The following is an 18,806-nucleotide window of genomic DNA, read 5'->3' as shown; positions in this document are numbered from 1 at the left end:
CTTTAATGCCCGGGCATCGAGTTTGGACCGTTGATTCTTAGGGACATGGACAAACACTACACACCCAAAGACACGAGCAGGGAGATTAGAAAACGAAGGGACAGACACATGATTTGAAAGGGCAGCATAAGGGGTTTGACCATTGAGAACAGAAGAAGGTAGCCGATTTATGAGATGGCAAGCAGTGAGAATTGCATCTCCCCAAAGATACTTAGGCATATGAGCACTAAATAGAAGAGACCGAGCTATGTCAAGAACATGTCGATTCTTTCTTTCTGACACCCCATTTTGTTCAGGGGTTTGAGGGCAAGTAGTTTGATGAACAATCCCATGAGAATGAAAGAATTGGTGAAACTGAGAATTGACAAACTCCCCCCCCATTATCAGAACGAAAGACTTTAATATTGGCTCCAAATTGATTTTGAACAAGAGCAAAAAATTCTTGGAAAGCAGAGAAAACTTCATATTTGTGTTTCAATAAAGAGACCCAAGTAAGACGAGTATAATCATCGATAAACAAAACAAACCAATGTTTGCCAGACAAGGTTGACTCACGGGAAGGTCCCCATACATCAGAATGAATAAGCTCAAAAGGAAAAGAACTCCTAGTAGTACTCAAAGGATAACTAGTACGATGACTTTTAGCTAAGACACATGACTCACAATGCAACTTAGACTCATCAATGCCCAGAAACAAGGATGGCATAGATTTCTTCATGACACTAAAGGAGGGATGTCCCAATCTCCGATGCCATAGCCATAATTCTTCAACTTGATTAGTAACCCCAGTTGAAATCAAAGCTGCTTGGACTGCCTTCTCCGGCTTCATTCCGGCGAACATGCAATCCAGATGAAATAGTCGACCCCTCAGATAACCCCTGCCGATTATTTCCCTGGTGAGGAGGTCCTGAAAAATCACATACAAAGGAAAAAATGTTACAGAACACCGAGATTGAGTATTAAGCTGAGGCACAGATATGAGATGATGAGAGAGATCAGGGACATAAAGAACATTATGTAGTGTCAAAGAAGGAGTGAGACGAACAGACCCTATGCCTAAAACAGGAAAAGAATCACCATTGGCATTGACAACAGAGGAAATAGAGGGTGGATTGAGAAAAAGGAAGAAACTACGATCATAGGTCATATGGTCAGATGCTCCAGAATCAATTATCCAAGTATTGCCACCAGTAAAGCTAGAAATTTTTAAAGCAATTCCAATCTTACCATTACCACTGCGACTTACTGATGCGGTATCCTTACCAGCCAAGTTGGTGTGATCTGGTTCTGTCACTTCATAGTAATCTTGGTCTTGAACAAGATGAACAGCAGCCTTTCCCTTGGGTTTGTTGTCCTGAGGTCGAGGCCTATCAAAGTAGCCTGCTGGAAAACCAACCAACCTGTAACAATTTGCTTTGATGTGGCCTGGATTCTTGCAGTAGTTACAAGTCAGATTTGAGGAGAACCCGGGAGGAGGACCTTGAGGAGAGGGACGCAGAGAAGAAGGAGGCCGATTGCCTGAGAGTGACCGATTACTTGTGGAATTGGATGGCTTTGATTGTATTGCAAGGCCTGCAACTTCTGAAGTAACTGCTGTAGTTCCAGCCCTCTGGGTCTCATCTTTGCGAATATAAGCAAAGGCTTGCTGCAAGGTTGGTGTGGTAGTCTGGCGAAGTAATTCGCTCCTTGCATTCTCAAATATTGGATCTAGGCCAGCCAAAAAAACATGAACTCTCATGAGATCCTGCTCCTCCTTATAAATCTTGACATCATCCGGGCACTTCATGCGACATGGACGCATCTGATCAATTTCTTGCCAAATCCCCTTTAGTTTTGCAAAATACATGGCAACTGGTTTTCCATTTTGTGTCATACGGGCAGCTTGAGTGCTCAACTCATAAACCTCGGCAAAATCTGTTCCGTTAAAGTAGATCTCCTTAAGGCTTTCCCAAATTTCTTCAGCTGTATTACATCCCATAATCATCTGTGAAACATCTTCAGTCATGGATTTGTAAAGAATAGAGGTTACCGAGCCATTTGCAGTCTTCCATTTTGAATAATTGTTGGCTGCAATTGGTGGTTCAGCAATTGAACCATCAACATAGCCCACCTTATTTATTCCACAGAGGTGAGCCTCCATCATCTTCTTCCAGGTTCGGTAATTAGAGCCATTGAGCTTGACACCTCCATAACTTCCAGTTGAATCATCTTTAAAGGAGACAGAAATTTGGTTGGAACCATGAGACGTCTCACCATCTCCATCTTGCTTGATTACGGTCGAAACATCTTGATCTTTAGCCATGGTGAATACGCAGCGGAAGAAAAAACAACAAAGTTCTTGGAAGTATAAGAAGGCAACGGTGATGAAAGGATCAAAGGACAAGGAACAAATCCAAGCACAATGAACAAGAGTCAAGGATCAAAGAACAATGAGTCAGAGTCCAGGATCGGATCTCCGCTCTGATACCAAGTCAAAATATAACAAGAAACAAGAGACAATTTTGGCTGAATAATTCTTTATTCATTCACCTTACAAGAAGGAATTATATACAAATTACAATTGTGCTTAATAAGACAAGTACTATTTCTAAGGTAAGTAGTAAATCAAATAATACTACAGATATTACAGAATATTACAGATCACAGAATATTACAGAATATCTACATAAATAAGGTAAGTATGACTCACGCCAACAGGAACCCCTCCCCAAAGAGCATATCGGACTTAAATGACCAAGGCCATGAGAAACGTGCACTTGGCCGAGGAGACTAAATGCTAAAATAAAATAAATTACATAAGAAAAACACCCTATGCACACAACCAACCAACCAAAGGCTTAACTAATGACCCTGGACAAGGTTGCTTGTGGCATTACAAGTGCGGCCCCTAACACATGGCATGGTGACAAACAATAAGAGGATTTTGACAATTTAAATCTATATAGTTTAACTGCGAATTTCGCTGCCACTAAGAGCTGGGGATGATGGTTCCGACGTAACCAAATCCACAGATCAAGAACGTGATGGTTTGGAGGAAAAGGTATATAAAGTACTTGTTCTTCCCATGTACATAATCGTAGCATCCACAGAAGAACAGAAACAATCCAAATCCCAGCTCCAACATGTGCAGTCTATTAATGACAAACAAAGATTCAACATCAATAAATTTTCATATTTTCAGTAAAGGGTATATAGAAATGTTGAAAGAATAACCAAACCAATAGAGGACAAAGCAATTAAGAAGTAATTGAAAACAATGTCTTGGGATTCATACCACTAACAGTTAATACAAAATTTTCTAAGCCCACATGTTGTTCTATATTTCTCGCCCTAAAATACTCCTAGAGTTTATAAAGTCGTCTGCTGTCATATTCTAGCAGTAGATTTATGTAACGACCTATGCAAAGATTCTTAGTTGAACTGGTAAAACAGAGAAAAAATTGTTCTTACTTGTGGAGTAGGTCATGTTGTCTAATAATTTAAGCATAAACTACATGTGGTTGGTTTAATACCAATGCATATAGTTCTGCAGAAAAAGACAGGCTCTAGGTGGTCCAGTGTAGATGTGGTGTCAATGTAAATAGTTACAAATTTCTATGCACGCAAATAAATTAAGAATGACAGCAAGTCTGCAACAGAAAGAATTTTAAGTGTTGATGAACTTTTACCTGTTGCCAAACTTGAACTTTGGTTTCTTGAAGAATTTGGGGGCTGGTTTGTTCTTGGCAGCATCTGCTGCTTTCTTGGCAGCATCTCCCAGTTTCTCGGTGACAACCCATTCATTGACTCTCCCAGCTTCGAATAGGCCGATCAAAGTTGCCTTGGTCCGGTGCAAGGACATCACATTCTCGAAAAGGATCCAGTAAAACAAAAGGTGAACTGACCTGCAAATTGAAGAAGATTTTTCATAAGCTACATGAAAGTGTAAATAGACAGACGAGTGATGAAGAAACCAAATGTAGAGTCTACATTACCTTGGAGTTCCAACTGAGTTAAGGATGGCAATGATGGAAGGAATATAAACTGCTCCCCAAATTGGAACATCAACTTCAGGAACAAAAATGGTCAGGGGAAGCACAACACAGTAAAAGAAGAAAGTCACCATGTGGACAATGATCTTCCTAACAAAGAAGAAACTGTAGATGACGTAAAATTTCTTCCACAATGTAACTTTCTGCAGCAGTAGGAAAAAAAATGACGTTAGAAAATGTCTTGGATTAGTAAAATGTGTGAATATTTTATCATCCAATTAAACTCGCCTCATTCATTGCTATTTCCATGACAATTTTCCTGAACAGATTAGCTGGACCGCAAGACCATCGATGCTGCTGGTTACGGTAGTCATTGAAGGTACTAGGAAGTTCACTTTTCACCTGAACCGAAGATAATTAATCAGTATTTGCGTTCATGTCATGTAACTTCGCACAGATAAGTAATCGCAAATATAACTTCACACCGATAAGTAAAGTGTAAAATTGATGTTCATAAACCATATGAACTCATATCGAGTTAAAGGATCTACCTGAAGGTCACCAAGGTACAAAAATTTCCAGCCTCTGAGACCAGCTCGGACAGCAAGGTCCATATCCTCCACTGTTGAACGATCATTCCACCCACCTGCCTCATTAATAGCAGCAATTCTCCACACACCAGCAGTTCCTGCAATATATCAATATGTCAAATAAAAATGCTACAGTTGTAAATGGAGGATGAAAATGAGCAGTATCCATTTCATTGTTTAAAAATTATCATCTCTGTAAGAACGATCAGAGTAAAACTATGTGCAATATGCAACAATGTGATAAAAACTTGTTTACCAGGGGGTTGAACAGAAACTTGACAATGAAAATGCACATCTATATTTAAATTAAAGTCATGGATCGGTCAAGGATCCACTAAAATCAGGACAAAAAACATTAAACCTTTAAACGAGAATAATCAATGTCAATTGATCCACGTTTGACTTTTGAAGATCAAATTTTCTTGTTTAAAAACCAACAACTTTGGCAACGGTTAGATTTTAGATGTAACCTAGCACTCCATTATATTAAACCACAACATGACTGCTGATGCTGATGATAATGAATTAATGACGATGACACTAACATCTCCCGGCACCTCTAGTTGTCGAAGCTAAAGTCTTGGTCTAGCGGACTTGGTCAGAATGACTTGGTCAGAATTATTTTCCAGTCACTCTCACATACCAACTAAGAAGCAGAAAATGAAAGAACCAAGCTTGGCCCTGCCATGGGGAACTGACATTAAAAACAAACCATATGAATGAGAAAAATAACTCACCGTTGAAGCTAAAGAAGGCAAGTGTTGCTGACCCAACTTCTTGTTCAACTGTGAAATGGTAATCCACTGACATCTCTTGCATTCTTGTCAGCAAGCACTCGTCCGCGTTCACTACAAAACCAATCTCAATGTCATTACTCACCAAAAATTAAAATTAAAAATTAAAAATTAAAGTAAAATATAAATAAAATAAAAATATAATTGCGGCCCCCATCAATAATAGAAAAGAAAAATACAAAAGAATTAAAAAGTAGGGGATTCAAATTTGCTCACCGCTAACCCCTAGGTGGTGATACCATCATCCAATAAAAAGCTGTCATGTATGATAACTCATAATCATGGACTAACTATGGTTAACTTAATAAATTCTCAGAAAAGAGAAAAAGTAATTTAATAATAATATAACTAATATACATTATTATGAGTTTATTCATTAAATAAACAAATCATAAACCCTTTCGTCTTCTAATTGCTTTGACTTTTCTTTTCCTCCAGTTCATTGCTATATTTCTCTTTTGCCATCAGTCCATCACTTATCATCATCGTCTTCTTTATTTTTTTTTTCTTTTTTTCTGGTTAAGCCCAGCGGAGTCGTTGGCTAGCCCAACTTACTCCCCACCCACATTGAGCCGAAACATGGTCTGAAGAGTCGAGCTTTGTACATCGACCGTTTGTTCATCGAATCCGACCAAATTGGTTGGATGGAATATATGGATGAATATAGCAGTGAAAAGATGAATTTACCCCCCCCCCCCCTCCCAACAACTTAGGGAGAGCAGACTCTGTTCCGTCTGATCTGGGAGCGGTAGTAATTCAACCCCATGCCACTAACTACAATCCTTGGTAGCTTGCCGCAAAATGACAAATCTACCTCGCATTCCTAGCACCGTTTCCAGCAGTTTAACTACAATCCTTGGTCTTACTCTCTCTCCCTCGTTCTCTTTACTCTCTTGCTTGTTCTGAAATTATGCAAACTCTGCATAAACTAAAGCTAATGGGTTCCATCACTTCCATGAGTGTCCACCTTTTGTAAATCCGATAAACTACCTTCATTAGTAGTGTATCATCCTTAGCTGCAAAGATGTGAAAAACAATTTAGCGATTGAAAAAAAAAAAAAAAACAAGAAGAAGAAAAGCATGCTCCCTGTAATCAGATTCCGGTACCTGTAAAAGCATTTATCCCCTCAGAAAGATGAGATATTTTCCACACAAAGCTAGCTTCCCCCATACAATATATCTTGTATTTAGGAGCAGGATTATTGTTCCTCCTCTATCGTTTTTCAGCAATGGGGTATGAAAGTTTAGAATAGCTTAAAGTTTGGAAACTATTCGTAACATTTTCCCAAAAAATAATGAGAGCGTAATTAATGGGTTTAAAAATAATTAACAATAATAATAATGAAATTGTTCAAGTAAATCCAGAATATGTGTCTGGCCCAAACTCTAGGTTACTTGACCTAGTTGTAATAGGGTTTCGAATTAGAGATATTCTCGAAGATATTCATTGATATCCGATTAATTGTACGATTATCTTTCCTTGTACAATTCTGATTCTATATGTTGTAATCCTCTATATAAAGAGGCCCCTATTATCAATGAAAGTACGACTCAATTCTCTCCCATATTTCAGTTTTCCTTAAACACATTATCAGCACGAAACCCTAACTCTGAAACCCTAATATTATAGCCTTCAAACCCTAGCAATCTCTGCCGCACAACTCGAAGCCTTAAATCTTAGAAGCCCAGTTATCGGCCAGTTAAATGCGCCTTTGTCCCACCCAGCTCTCTTGCGCACCCTCAGCGGTCTCCAGCAGCAGTGGCTCCCGCTTGCTTTGCTAGCGAAAAAAACATAAGAAAAAGAAAAACGGAGGAAGGAGGAAGAAGGAGCTCTCAGTCAAAGGCAAGAGCTCAGAAAGAGAAAAAAAAAAAAAAAGGAAAGGAAAAGAAAGAAGAAGAGGGGGGCAGACGTGGCCCACTGCCACAAGAAGATGAAAAGAAAGGAAAAGAAAGAAGAAGAAGAGGGGGGCAGACGTGGCTCACTGCCACAAGAAGATGAAAAGAAAGGAAAAGAAAGAAGAAGAAGAGGGGGAAGACGCGGCCAGAAGTAGAAAAGAAAGAAAGAAAAACATAGGGGCCCCGTGGCCTTCACTTAGGTCAAATGCAGAAGAAAAAAAAGGGAAATAGATCTGCCCAAGAAAGAAGACACGGCCCACTGAAAAAGAAAAAAAAGGGGGACCAGCCCAGAAAGTCCAGTGGCCCAGAAGAAGTCAACGGTCTAGCCCACTGGTCAACAACCGCCGGCGACTTTTTCGGCCAAATTTTCAGGCGATTTTTTTTAGCCAAATTTCCAGCAACCTATTTCGAGGTAATTTTTACTAAAAGTTCCCGTTTTTGAGCTTTTATTCAATTTCTCTTCTTTTTCTCGGGGACTTGCAAACTCTCTTCTTCTACCCCCCCCCCTTTTCTTCATCATAGGGGAGACCTAATTAAGCCGAACTGTGGGGGTTCGTGCTCACTTCAAGCTTGGAGCTTGTTGAGATCTCCAAACTTAGAGTTTGTAGAGAATTTATGATCGACCACTTACATCATTGTTTCGATCTAATCCAATACCTCTTGGAATTGAATTTCTTGGAAGCTATTACGCTCAGAAATTCCTAATTTCTTGGGAGTGATTAGGCTCAGAAATTTTATATGTTTTCGTGGTAGCTTTTTCCGCTCCGATCTTGTTCTCTTTCAGGATGAGTAACCGGAACAAATTGGACTTTGCTCCATTAGGAACAACTGACTCTGGATATCACAGGTGGGTTCGTGATGTTCGCCAGCATCTCAAGGCCGATGGAATCTTGGATACGATTCTCAAGCCTAGCCAGGACGTGCTAACTGTTGAGCAAGCTCAAGCTTTGGAAGCAAATAGAGCAGCCTTAGAGGCAAATAAGGCGAAAGCCATCATCCTAATGCTCGTCATATGGATGATTCGCTCCAGTACGAGTGTATGAATGAAGAACACCCCAGAAGGCTGTGGGTCTCACTCGATGAAAGATTTGGCAACGTCTGTGACTCCTTGCTTCCTGACCTAGAAGTGAGGTGGCATAGCCTCCGCTTCTGTGATTTCAAGTCAGTTATTGACTACAACTCGGAAGCACTTCGCATTAAATCCTTAATGGAATTCTGTGGTAAAGAGATCACAGATGCGACGTTGATTGAGAAGACTCTCTCTACCATCCCCGTCTCTGCATTGATGGTCGTTAAGAACTATCCAATCGATGTTACCGCAGGACGGATCACAAGGTTTCATGAGCTCATTGAAGTTATGAATATCGCTGAAAAGCATGACAATATCCTTGTGAGAATTATAATTTGAGATCCGTGGAAACAGAGCATACTTCTGGACATTCTGATCCATATAATCGCTCTACTTGGGAAGGTAGCCACCAAAATAAGCGAACACGGAACCGAAGAGGTCAACGTGGAAAGAGAGAGGGAGGCAACGCCTCTGGCCATGTTGGTGGCGCCCCTCTGGCCATGTTGGTGGCGCCACCAACACTAAGAGCCATCTAAATGACGCTTTCAAAGCGCCTCAATCAATGGAGTCTGAGCAAATAGATGTATGTTCTCGATATGGAGTATCCGGCCATTGGCCACACATTTGTAGAGCTCGTGAAGAAATTGTCACCGCCTACAAAGCATATTGTGAAGTAAGAGAAGCTCACTATGTGGAACAAGAAGATCAAGAAGATGATCTAGAGTAAAGGGTTGAAGACAACAAATCTGGCTGGGATCAATAGATCGCCAATTCTGTTTAAGTCTTTATTTTTCCAAGAGATGTAATAGGCAATGCCATACTTTGTAGTAAATGTCATTGGTTTAGTTTTTCTTCACATAGGCTCATCCAAAATGAGTATGATGTCTAGGAAGCTTTTGAGATAAGTGGTAATTAAGCGAGCTTTGCTCCACCGAGATCTCTCTACTCACCTGGTCATATTTATTTTGGAGTTACCGAAAGAAGTCAAACGACTACCTTTGTTTTGCATTAGCTAGCATTTGGATTAGATTCTCCTAATGGTTAAGAGATAATGATGTACTCCGTTGGCTTATGAATAAAATTTCGAGTTCTTTTCATTATGACTCCATTTTTATTCTGAGTATATTACTTTGTGACTACGATGGCTGGGCCATCAGTATTAATTCAACGACATGGAATAGCCCAAGTTCCCCTTGCCAAATGGCACCTTGATTACTGTCACAGAAACTCTCTACGCTCCTAGGGAAAATCGCACCTATGAATAGCCAAACGGATTTCATGCGAAAACTTATGTAGAGAACGGAAACGACATCCTATGCAATACCTCTAACGATTGTGAACAAAGGCGCATCTTAGAGAAGTTTATGTGTCTCTCTAGTGGACTCTATGTCACTATTCAAGCTATTAAATCCAATAAAGATATGAGGGAAGATCTCTTGGATTTAGACACATATTGGCTTTGTCACGATAGGATAGGTCATTCTAGTCATGATATGATGATCCATCTACTAAAGACTTCACATGGACATCTTTTCTCTCGAATGAAACGAAGCATGAATCAAAAGTTGATTCCTGGACTAAGTGTGACCGCCGCCACCGTCCACCACCAGCCTAGGGCTGGCACAGTCCCTATCCATGACGCCATGGATGGCGTCCATCATGGTAATAGCGCCCAAGGTGATGCTGCAATCACCAACCTTCTTCAAAAAGTGTCTCAGACGCTTAGGCCCAACCAAAATCCTCATTGGTTGCTTCTAAGGCCTCTCGCTCGTTTTACAAAGCCCGTTCCTTAGGGAAATTAGGACTGAGACCGTCCTATGCAAAGGATATGAAAATACTCATTCTGTTCTTACATGGATTCCATGGGGATTCTGTGGACTAATTCAACCAACTTGCAGACGTTTAAATATCTCATATTGTCCAAACACGCTGGTCACGTGTTGTGTCATTGTCCACCTGTAAATGCTGTTTATGCTACACTCCTAGCACATATCATATGACAACGGGCTCACTCCCCGAATCATCCTATTCAGTCAATTGGATTTGACATTGCTAGAGAGTTTACATCGAAGACTTTCGATGGTTATTGCAATGGGACTGATGTTGGACATCATATTCTCATGAACACACCCCAATGGTCTCGCGAAAATGACTACGAAGGTAGTCCGGACATTGGTAATGTGCACTAATCTCCCTATATCTGCTTGGGGTGATGCAATATCACATGCAACTATGCTAATTCGTCTACAACCCACCTCCACTCAATCTACCTCTGCGATACAGCTAGTGACTAGGTACAAGTATCGTACTTATGCATATTTGAGTGTGTTATTTATGTGCCAATTGCACCGCCACAGCGCTCTATGATGGGTCCTTACAGACGAATGGGCAACTAGGTTGGATTTGAGATTCCAACAATCGTCTGCCACTTAATGCCCTTGGTAGGCGATCTCCTTACCTCTAGATTTGTCACTTTGATGAGATAGTATTCACGTCATTAGGGGGAGATAAGAACACGAATGTTTAGCAGGAACTACAGGAATTGTCGTGGCCTATCCTCACTATGTCTCATCTCGATCCCTACTAAAGTGACGAGATCACACATATATGCTGCAAACATGCCTGCAAGGATGGACGTCCCTACGAGAGGACGTAGCGCCACCCTACAAGGAGGTAGGCATGGTGCCAACGCCAAAAAAAGGGGCACTCTGGCGTTACAGGCCATGGCCCCAGCTAGGATGCATGGGAGACCCGTGGGTTCGAAGGATACCTTGGCACAACCCAATCCTTTAATCATCGACACTCAAAATCCGTCTCATGAGAATCTTCTGGATTAAGATTACCGTTGGGGGATGCCTCAACGTCAGAACCTATTCCTGAGAATATAAAGCTCTTTGAAAATTACACTAGTGTACATGAGACGTGGGATAGAAACTCCATCATAATTGATGATGTAGTTGCGCATGAGTTTGTTGAGTCCGATGATATCGAACCACGCTCCGTTGATGAATGAATGCTAATGTAGAGAAATTTGGCCTAAATGGAAAGATGCGATCCAGGTTAAGTTGGATTCTCTAATGAAGAGGAAGGTTTTTGAGCCAGTGATGCCAACACCTCTTGACATAAAACCTGTTGACTAATGGGTCTTCATTAGAATGCGTGATGAGAAAAAGAGATAGTAATCTCGCCATATGGCGCAAGGCTTTTCACATAACGCCCTGGAATCGACTACGATGAGACATATTCTCTCGTAATGGATGTCATTGTACTACACTACCCTGTCAGTTTGGTAGTTTCCGAATAACTGATCATGCAGCTTACGAATGTGGTCACTACGTATCTCTATGGGGATCTAGATACAGAATATACATGAAGATTCATGGTGAACTTCATTTACCCAAGTCAAGTGGATCTAGACCACGGAGCGCGTTTACAATAAGGTTGAAACGCTCACTAAAGTGACTACTTGATTGGGAAGGGATATGCGTACGCGTTTCCATAACAAGTTCTATCGCGGTTCATGTTGGACATGATCTTCATTGGAAGCCCTTAAAGAGTTAAGGGAAACCGCTGAACACTTGAAATCCGAGTTTGAGATGAAGGATTTTGGGAGAACACGATTATGTCTCGGTTTGGAACTTGAGCATCGTGTTGATATATACTTAGGTATTTTGACAAGGTCTAGTCTTCAAGCACCCCCATGATCATTCGTAGTCTTGATCCTGAAAAGGATCTTCTTCGTCCAAAGGATGATGACGAAGATGTGCTAGAGGCAGAAGTGCCTTACTTAAGTACAATAGGCTCATTATTGTACTTAGCTCAATGCACAAGACTGGACATCTCATTTGCAATGAACTTGTTAGCTAAGGTATAGCTCTACGCCAAAGCAACGCCATTGGATTGGTGTAAAAGATATCTTTCGGTACTTGAGATGTACGATTGATATGGGCTTGTTCTATCGCTACAGAGAGATGATGGATTTGAACCCATCACACACCAAGAACGTCGCCAACACTGGCCTGCGTCCACTATCCCCATCCTAAAACGACATGTGTTTTGGAAGGTTTTGCTGATGTTGGGTATCTCTCTGACCCACACAAATGTCATTCCCAAACTGGTTAAGTGTTCACAATGGGTAAAGACCGTGATATCATGGAGGTCTACAGAATAGACCCTAGTCGCTATGTCTTCGAACAATGCAGAGTTTATTGCTCTTCACGAATTGGTTCGTGAATGTATATGGATTAGATCCATAATTACGCATGTTCGAACAATTGTGGTTTGAAGTCTACCACAGATGAGCCTACGAGCATTTAGGATAATGCTACTTGTTTTGAACAAATGAAGCAAGGCTACATTAAAAGCGACAACACCAAGGATAATCAGCAATAACAGACTCTCCTCAGGATCAAAGTGAACTAGGCTCAATCTGAAGATAGTGTGGCAGGCTTGCTCACTAACTCATTGCCTAAATTCAAGGAACATGTTGGTAGCATCGTTTGTGACAGTTATCCGAACTCCCATGACCGTAGTCATCAGGGGGAGATGCAGACATCAGGGGGAGATGTCTACATGTATGGTCTCGAAACGTGAAGGGTGTGTTGTGCTCTTTTTCCCCTTCGACCGAGGTTATTTTTGTCCCACAGGGTTTTTGTTACTCGACAATGTTTTTAATGAGGCAGCGAGATGAGCACCACATTTGAGCGACACAAGGGGGAGTGTTCAAGTAAATTCAGAATATGTGTCTGGCCCAAACTCTAGGTTACTTGACCTAGTTGTAATAGGGTTTTGAATTAGAGATATTCATTGATATCCGATTAATTGTACGATTATTTTTCCTTGTACAATTCTGATTTTATGTCTTGTAATCCTCTATATAAAGAGGCTCCTATTATCAATGAAAGTACGACTCAATTTTCTCCCATATTTCAATTTTCCTTAAACAGAAATTAGTTAATGGAATAATTAATTACCGAATCTCCAACGTGCTTGAACCAAAGCAATTTCGGGGTTCTGAACCAAGAAAGGGATGGTTCGCCTGAGATAGTCTAGCTCGGGTCGGAAATCGGCGTCCATTATAGCCACGTACTCGCAGTGTTTCACGTAGCTTCGTTTCAGACCTTCTTTCAATGCACCTGCTTTGTATCCTCCTCTAGTTTCTCTGATTTGGTACACTATGTTTATGCCTTTTCTCGCCCACCTCTGACACTCTGCCTCCACCATTTTCTGCATTCATTCAATTTTTTGCTAATTTTAATCACCAACCCATTTTCATATATCGAATTATAAGCAAAACCCATGTGAGAAATTTGACTGAAAGCTCAATAATTGATGGTGGAAATGCTCTGTCAGTCTGTCTGGTAGTTTTTACCGAACACATTGAGGGCTCAACTAATGCACTAAACGAACCATGTCCTATAACTAATGAGATGTGCGGTACTGTCAGAAAGTTTTGGTAGAGGGAAAAATGAAATGAATGATGGGTCATTATATGAACCTTGATTGTAGGGTCAGTTGAATCATCCAGGACTTGGATCACAAGACGATCGGACGGCCACGACAGCCCACATGCAGCTCCAATGGAGATCTTGTAGACCTGAAAACACATAACATGAATTTAGGCTTTTTTCCCAGACGGACCCAGAAATTGATTATGGTAAAAAAAAAAAAAAAAAAAAAAAAAAAAAAAAAAGACAAGCACAGCGTAATAATGGTAATTAACAACGAGGCATTATCATTATCATCTACCTCTCTTTCATTGAACATGGGGATTTGAACAAGCACCACTGGGAAATTGGAACTACCCAATCCCAAATCCTCCTGAATGGGCTCATAGTTGTAGCGCTTCTCTGGCTTTTTCCAGAACATTTTGACCAAAACAATGACAATACCCATGTAGACCCTCTCTACAAAGAGCATGACAGCCATGGCTAGTGAGACATAGACTCCAACTCTAAGCAGAGGAACTATCAATGGCGCTTTGAATAGCTCCCAAATCAGCCCAATTTGGCTTGCAATGTCAAAGCTACTCCCACCCTGGAATGTCTCTGGTATTAGAACTTTGGTACTCTCAGCCATAGTTCCTGTCTCCCTCTCTCCCTACAGAGAAAAATGAAATGAACAGGGGGTAATTGGAATTGGAAGTACAAGATCTCTGTCACTTTTATAGTCAGTTTTGACCAGATATCCTCTTGCAATGAAGAGAATCCTCATATTTTTCCGAAGTGAGTGACTCAATTTCATTATTGCCCAACGTCCAGTTTTTGCTTGCTTATATCATGCAGAGCCCACAAAAGATTACGACCTCTCACAAAGTCAAAAAGAGCAGCTCGCCTGCACATTCCTCACCTGCAACCCACTACTAATTAACAACAAACTATTATAACTTATTAGTTTTAAAATTTAAGCTAATTAAAACAGATTATTTTCTCCTTTCAAAAAAAAAAAAAACAGATTATTTTCTTTTAGAAAATTAAAAAACATTAATAGATTAAATGAATAGAGATTATCAAAGAGTAGGGATTCTATGAGTCCAAAATGACGATATTGTTCATTTTAGAGTTGGTTCAGTTGGCAATGGCGGACTTGAGGTGTAAACTCACACAAGTTCGATCCCCGCTACCAACAATCTCTCATTTGGTGGACAATCTAGAAAATGTCTTGCATAATTCCATACCAATGGGCTGGGTTAGAACACTGGCCAGTTTTGTAAGTCTTATTGGGTTGAGGTCGTAGCTTTGCCCTGGTCCTGGTAGTGTAGGAAAGCATCCCTCTTACCTAAACTTTTGTTAACCCAAAAAAAAATAATAATAAATAAACAGTACCGTCATTTTGGACTCATAGAATCTCTACTCTTTGATAATCTCTATTCATTTAATCTATTAATGTTTTTTAATTTTCCAAAAGAAAATAATCTGTTTTTTTTTTTAAAGGGGGCTGGTGCGGCTACCCTCAAGCCTTGATTAATGAAATTGCAGAATACAAGGGGGGACATAGAGCGTGAACCCTATATTACAATAAGCATAAGGAGAATATCCTGAAATAATACCAGGAGTCTCCATAAAATCTATATATTCTAACAAGCACCAATTAGCAAAGAGTGCACGAATAACTACTCCAAATAAAAAATAATCTGTTTTAATTAGCTTAAATTTTCCTACTTATTTAAGTTTTACACACCTGATTTTTTTCTGGCCTCTTCATTTTCCACTCCTTTCTTATGAACTTCCGAATTCAAATCGGAACATTAGTCGAGTGGCACAAATCGGCTGCCAGTTTAATCTCTTAGAATATATGAATTTTAGGGTTTTACCCATAATTTCCTTTTGTGGCAATTTTCTTCTAAATTTCTTGTACCTTTTCAGATTTTGCACACCTCAAGAAAAAACTAAAAGAAATATATATATATATATTTATTTGTTTTTTTTTTTTTTTGGTAATCAAAACAAAAATAAATATTGTTGTCTTCCTTGCTTGGAGATTACAGGGCCCACAAAAGATTACAACCTCTCAGACCATCTCCAACAATGGTGTCAAAATCCACTGTGGAGCCCAACAGATAGAAAAGACAGTTCAATATCTCTCCAACCCATCCTTCAATTCCACGGTAGAAGACAATTCTCGTTTCTTCTGTAAAAAATGACAGCCTCTACTCATCTGTCATTTTCTTTTTTTAGAGCATCTCCAACAAATGTGTTAAAAATTTTGGGTCACATTTGAATTTGACAGATTATGTGGTATTTGACAATTTTGTTATATTTATACTACAACCCATTTTAAATTTTATTAAAACACAAACTGCACGATCCCATCTTCTTCTCCTCCTTTTTCTGCTCTTCTGTTTAAATCTCTATCTTCCTTCTGTTTCTCCCTCTTCTCCTCCCTTCCTTCTCCTCCTTCATCATCTCTATCCAAAACCGATCACTCATTCTTCAACTCAAATCCAGCTGCATAAGCTCAAATTTCTCAACAGCAAAAACAATCACATAAACATCCAAATCTAGGAAAACCTAGGTAAACAAACAATTACATACACAGATCTGATGAAAACCCAGAAACAGAGAATACGAAGAAGGCTCCACAGCAACAACCCCTTTCATCTTCTTCATCAAATCGATCACAGACAGACTTTTACAGAAAACCCACATAACCCCATTTCTTGCTTTCTAGTTTTATCTGTGAAACTTGAACCAAGACTAGAAGTTTTGCTTTGGTCTGGGTACCGGGTATGAAGAAAGAGAGAGACGAGAAAGAATGAGAGAGCAGGTTTCTTGGATGAGAATGATGAATTTGGGTGTTCTAAGATAGTTGTTCTAATTGGTGATTTTATTGGATCGGATTGTATTTGCTTGGGTTTAAGCAATTGGGTATGATTCTGGGTAAGAAGAAAGAGAGAGAGACGAGAGAGAAGGAGAGAGAAAGAATAAAAAGAAAGAAAAGACAGAAGGGTTTGGATCTTTCAAATTTGACAGATTGGTTTGATATGTCAAATCCATGTAAGATTTGACAGATCTGTTGGAGTTGAGTTACTATGTCATTTCCTATCGTTACCTTGTCTTTCTGGCAAAAGACCTATCCGTTGGGGATGGTCTTATTGTTTCTCTCATTCTCCCTCTTCCACTTCTCACCTTCGTCCTACCTAGACCGGAGCCACCCATGGCAGACCTTCAATCATTCTCGCCTCTCTATTTCTTCCTACCATGTCCGAGATCAGATCGGAGAGTGAGGTTGCATAGAAAATCAAGGACTAGATCAGACTAGGTGCTTCTTGATTAATTAGGTGAGCTCAATGAAGACTGGGAATATGAGATTTTGATGAAGCAACTGCAAAGTTTTGATGGGTAATGAGGTAGTTTTGGATGGATATGTAGTTTTAATTGCCTCTCTGCATATGCCTCTCACAGTACTGAGAATATAGGTATGTGTCCTTTGAACACCTCCGTTTTTTACCATCTAGTCTTCTACACCTTCATGGCTCTCTGGGTCTATCTTTCTGCCGACGCCCATATCATAGCAACCCACCCAACTGTTTCAATTCAATTAATTGAACCACCCTCAGCAGGTATTTCATTACCATTGTAGTTTGGATTGCAGAAGGATTGCATAAGCTTTCAACCATTGCAGAATTTTCTGGCGGGCTACTCATTCTTCCTCAAGTTCTCTCTCTTAATAATAATAAACTAATATACATATTTGACCCATCTGTTGGAGTGCAACTTTGCAAAATGTCATTTGCCACATAAGCTGTCAAATTCAAATTTGACAAAAAAAATTTGACATCTTTGTTGGAGTTGCTGTCACAAAGTCAAAACGAACATAACTGTCATTTTGGACTCATAGAATCCCTGCACTTTGATAATCTCTAATCATTTCATCTATTAATGTTTTTTAATTTTCCAAAAGAAAATAATTTGTTTTAGTTAGCTTAAATTTTCCTACTTATTTAAGTTTTACACACCTGATTTTTTTTTCTGGCCTCTTCATTTTCCACTCCTTTCTTATGAAGTTCCGAATTCAAATCGGAACATTAGTCGAGTGGCACAAATCGGCTGCCAGTTTGATCGCTTAGAATATATGAATTTTAGGGTTTTACTCCTAATTTCCTTTTGTGACAATTTTCTTCTAAATTTCTTGTACCTTTTCAGATTTTGCACACCTCAAGGAAAAACAAAAAGAAATATTTTTGTCTTCCTTCCTACTTCTAGTCACTTCGTTCACTCTTTTTATGAACTTTTAAAATACAAATCTAAATATTAATTGAGAAGTGACAAGATCAACAGAACATGTAAACCGACACAAATCAAGGTGTCGAGCAGGAGTAACGAGGTACGGCGACGGCGCGGGGCTGGTTCTCGGTGACAATTGTGGGGTGCGGCGGGAGTTTTTCAATCGGAGTCTTCTTTGATCGGAGGCTGCTTTGATCGTGGGTGCGGCGAGGGGTTCTTGGTTTAGAGGCTTCTCAGATTGTGTTGGCGGGTTTCGATCCAAGAGGTGACATACTTTGCTCGTGGCGAGGGCAGGGGCGGTCGACTGCGTTGTTCGCTCCAGGTGTGTCCGGCTCCGTTCACGATTAAGGGTGTTTGGGCTGTGACTGTGCTTGGATCAGGATTCTGATCCGTCCAGTCGGGCTCAACGGTTAGGAGGCGTTGGCCTGTGCGGTCGGAGAACAGGTCGTTCGATCCAGGTCGGAGTACAGGTCGAGGTCCAGACTTGACCATGGCCATGGTGGAGGTCCATGACCAGCCGCCGGACTAGTGAAGGAGGCTGCTCTCTCGAAGCCTGACGCGAGCTAGTCTGGGAAGGTGAGGGTAAGAGATGGGCCTTAGCCAATGGGCCTCCGCCTGCCTGGGCCGCTCCTAGTGGTCTGGCTAGGTAAGCCCATTCTCTTATTCCCTTCCTTTTCTTGGATCAGGCCTGATTTAGGTTTTTTTTGGAGAGTGGTAGTTTTTCAATTTTCTTGTTTTGAATAATTGAGCTTGGCTCGACT

The 18,806-nt window shown here is 40.3% G+C and overlaps 1 protein-coding gene across 1 annotated transcript; it reads right to left on the bottom strand.

Annotated features, from left to right (window-relative positions):
- Nucleotides 1-2,487: 2,487 nt before the first annotated feature.
- On the bottom strand, nucleotides 2,488-14,528 carry LOC133732572 (glucomannan 4-beta-mannosyltransferase 2-like). Its single transcript, XM_062160151.1, has 9 exons — nucleotides 14,069-14,528; nucleotides 13,818-13,916; nucleotides 13,294-13,546; nucleotides 5,299-5,409; nucleotides 4,523-4,659; nucleotides 4,260-4,373; nucleotides 3,975-4,174; nucleotides 3,669-3,884; nucleotides 2,488-3,131 (listed from the first exon to the last, which is right to left on the bottom strand). The coding sequence occupies exons 1-9, from the start codon at nucleotides 14,396-14,398 to the stop codon at nucleotides 2,969-2,971; spliced, it is 1,623 nt and encodes a 540-aa protein (XP_062016135.1). The 5' UTR covers nucleotides 14,399-14,528; the 3' UTR covers nucleotides 2,488-2,968.
- Nucleotides 14,529-18,806: the final 4,278 nt, after the last annotated feature.

The sequence above is a fragment of the Rosa rugosa genome, chromosome 2 (assembly GCF_958449725.1).
Source record: "Rosa rugosa chromosome 2, drRosRugo1.1, whole genome shotgun sequence".
Classification (NCBI taxonomy): domain Eukaryota; kingdom Viridiplantae; phylum Streptophyta; class Magnoliopsida; order Rosales; family Rosaceae; genus Rosa; species Rosa rugosa.
Note: the sequence above shows the minus strand (reverse complement) of the source record. Positions and strands in the feature narration are given on the sequence as shown.

Coding starts and splice junctions, on each gene's coding strand:
- LOC133732572 (XM_062160151.1), bottom strand. CDS start 14,398: ATGGCTGAGAGTACCAAAGTTCTAATACCAGAGACATTCCAGGGTGGG. Junction 4,660..5,298: donor TGCCTTCTTTAGCTTCAACG/GTGAGTTATTTT, acceptor GATATATTGCAG/GAACTGCTGGTGTGTGGAGA. Junction 3,132..3,668: donor AAGTTCAAGTTTGGCAACAG/GTAAAAGTTCAT, acceptor TGTCATTAATAG/ACTGCACATGTTGGAGCTGG.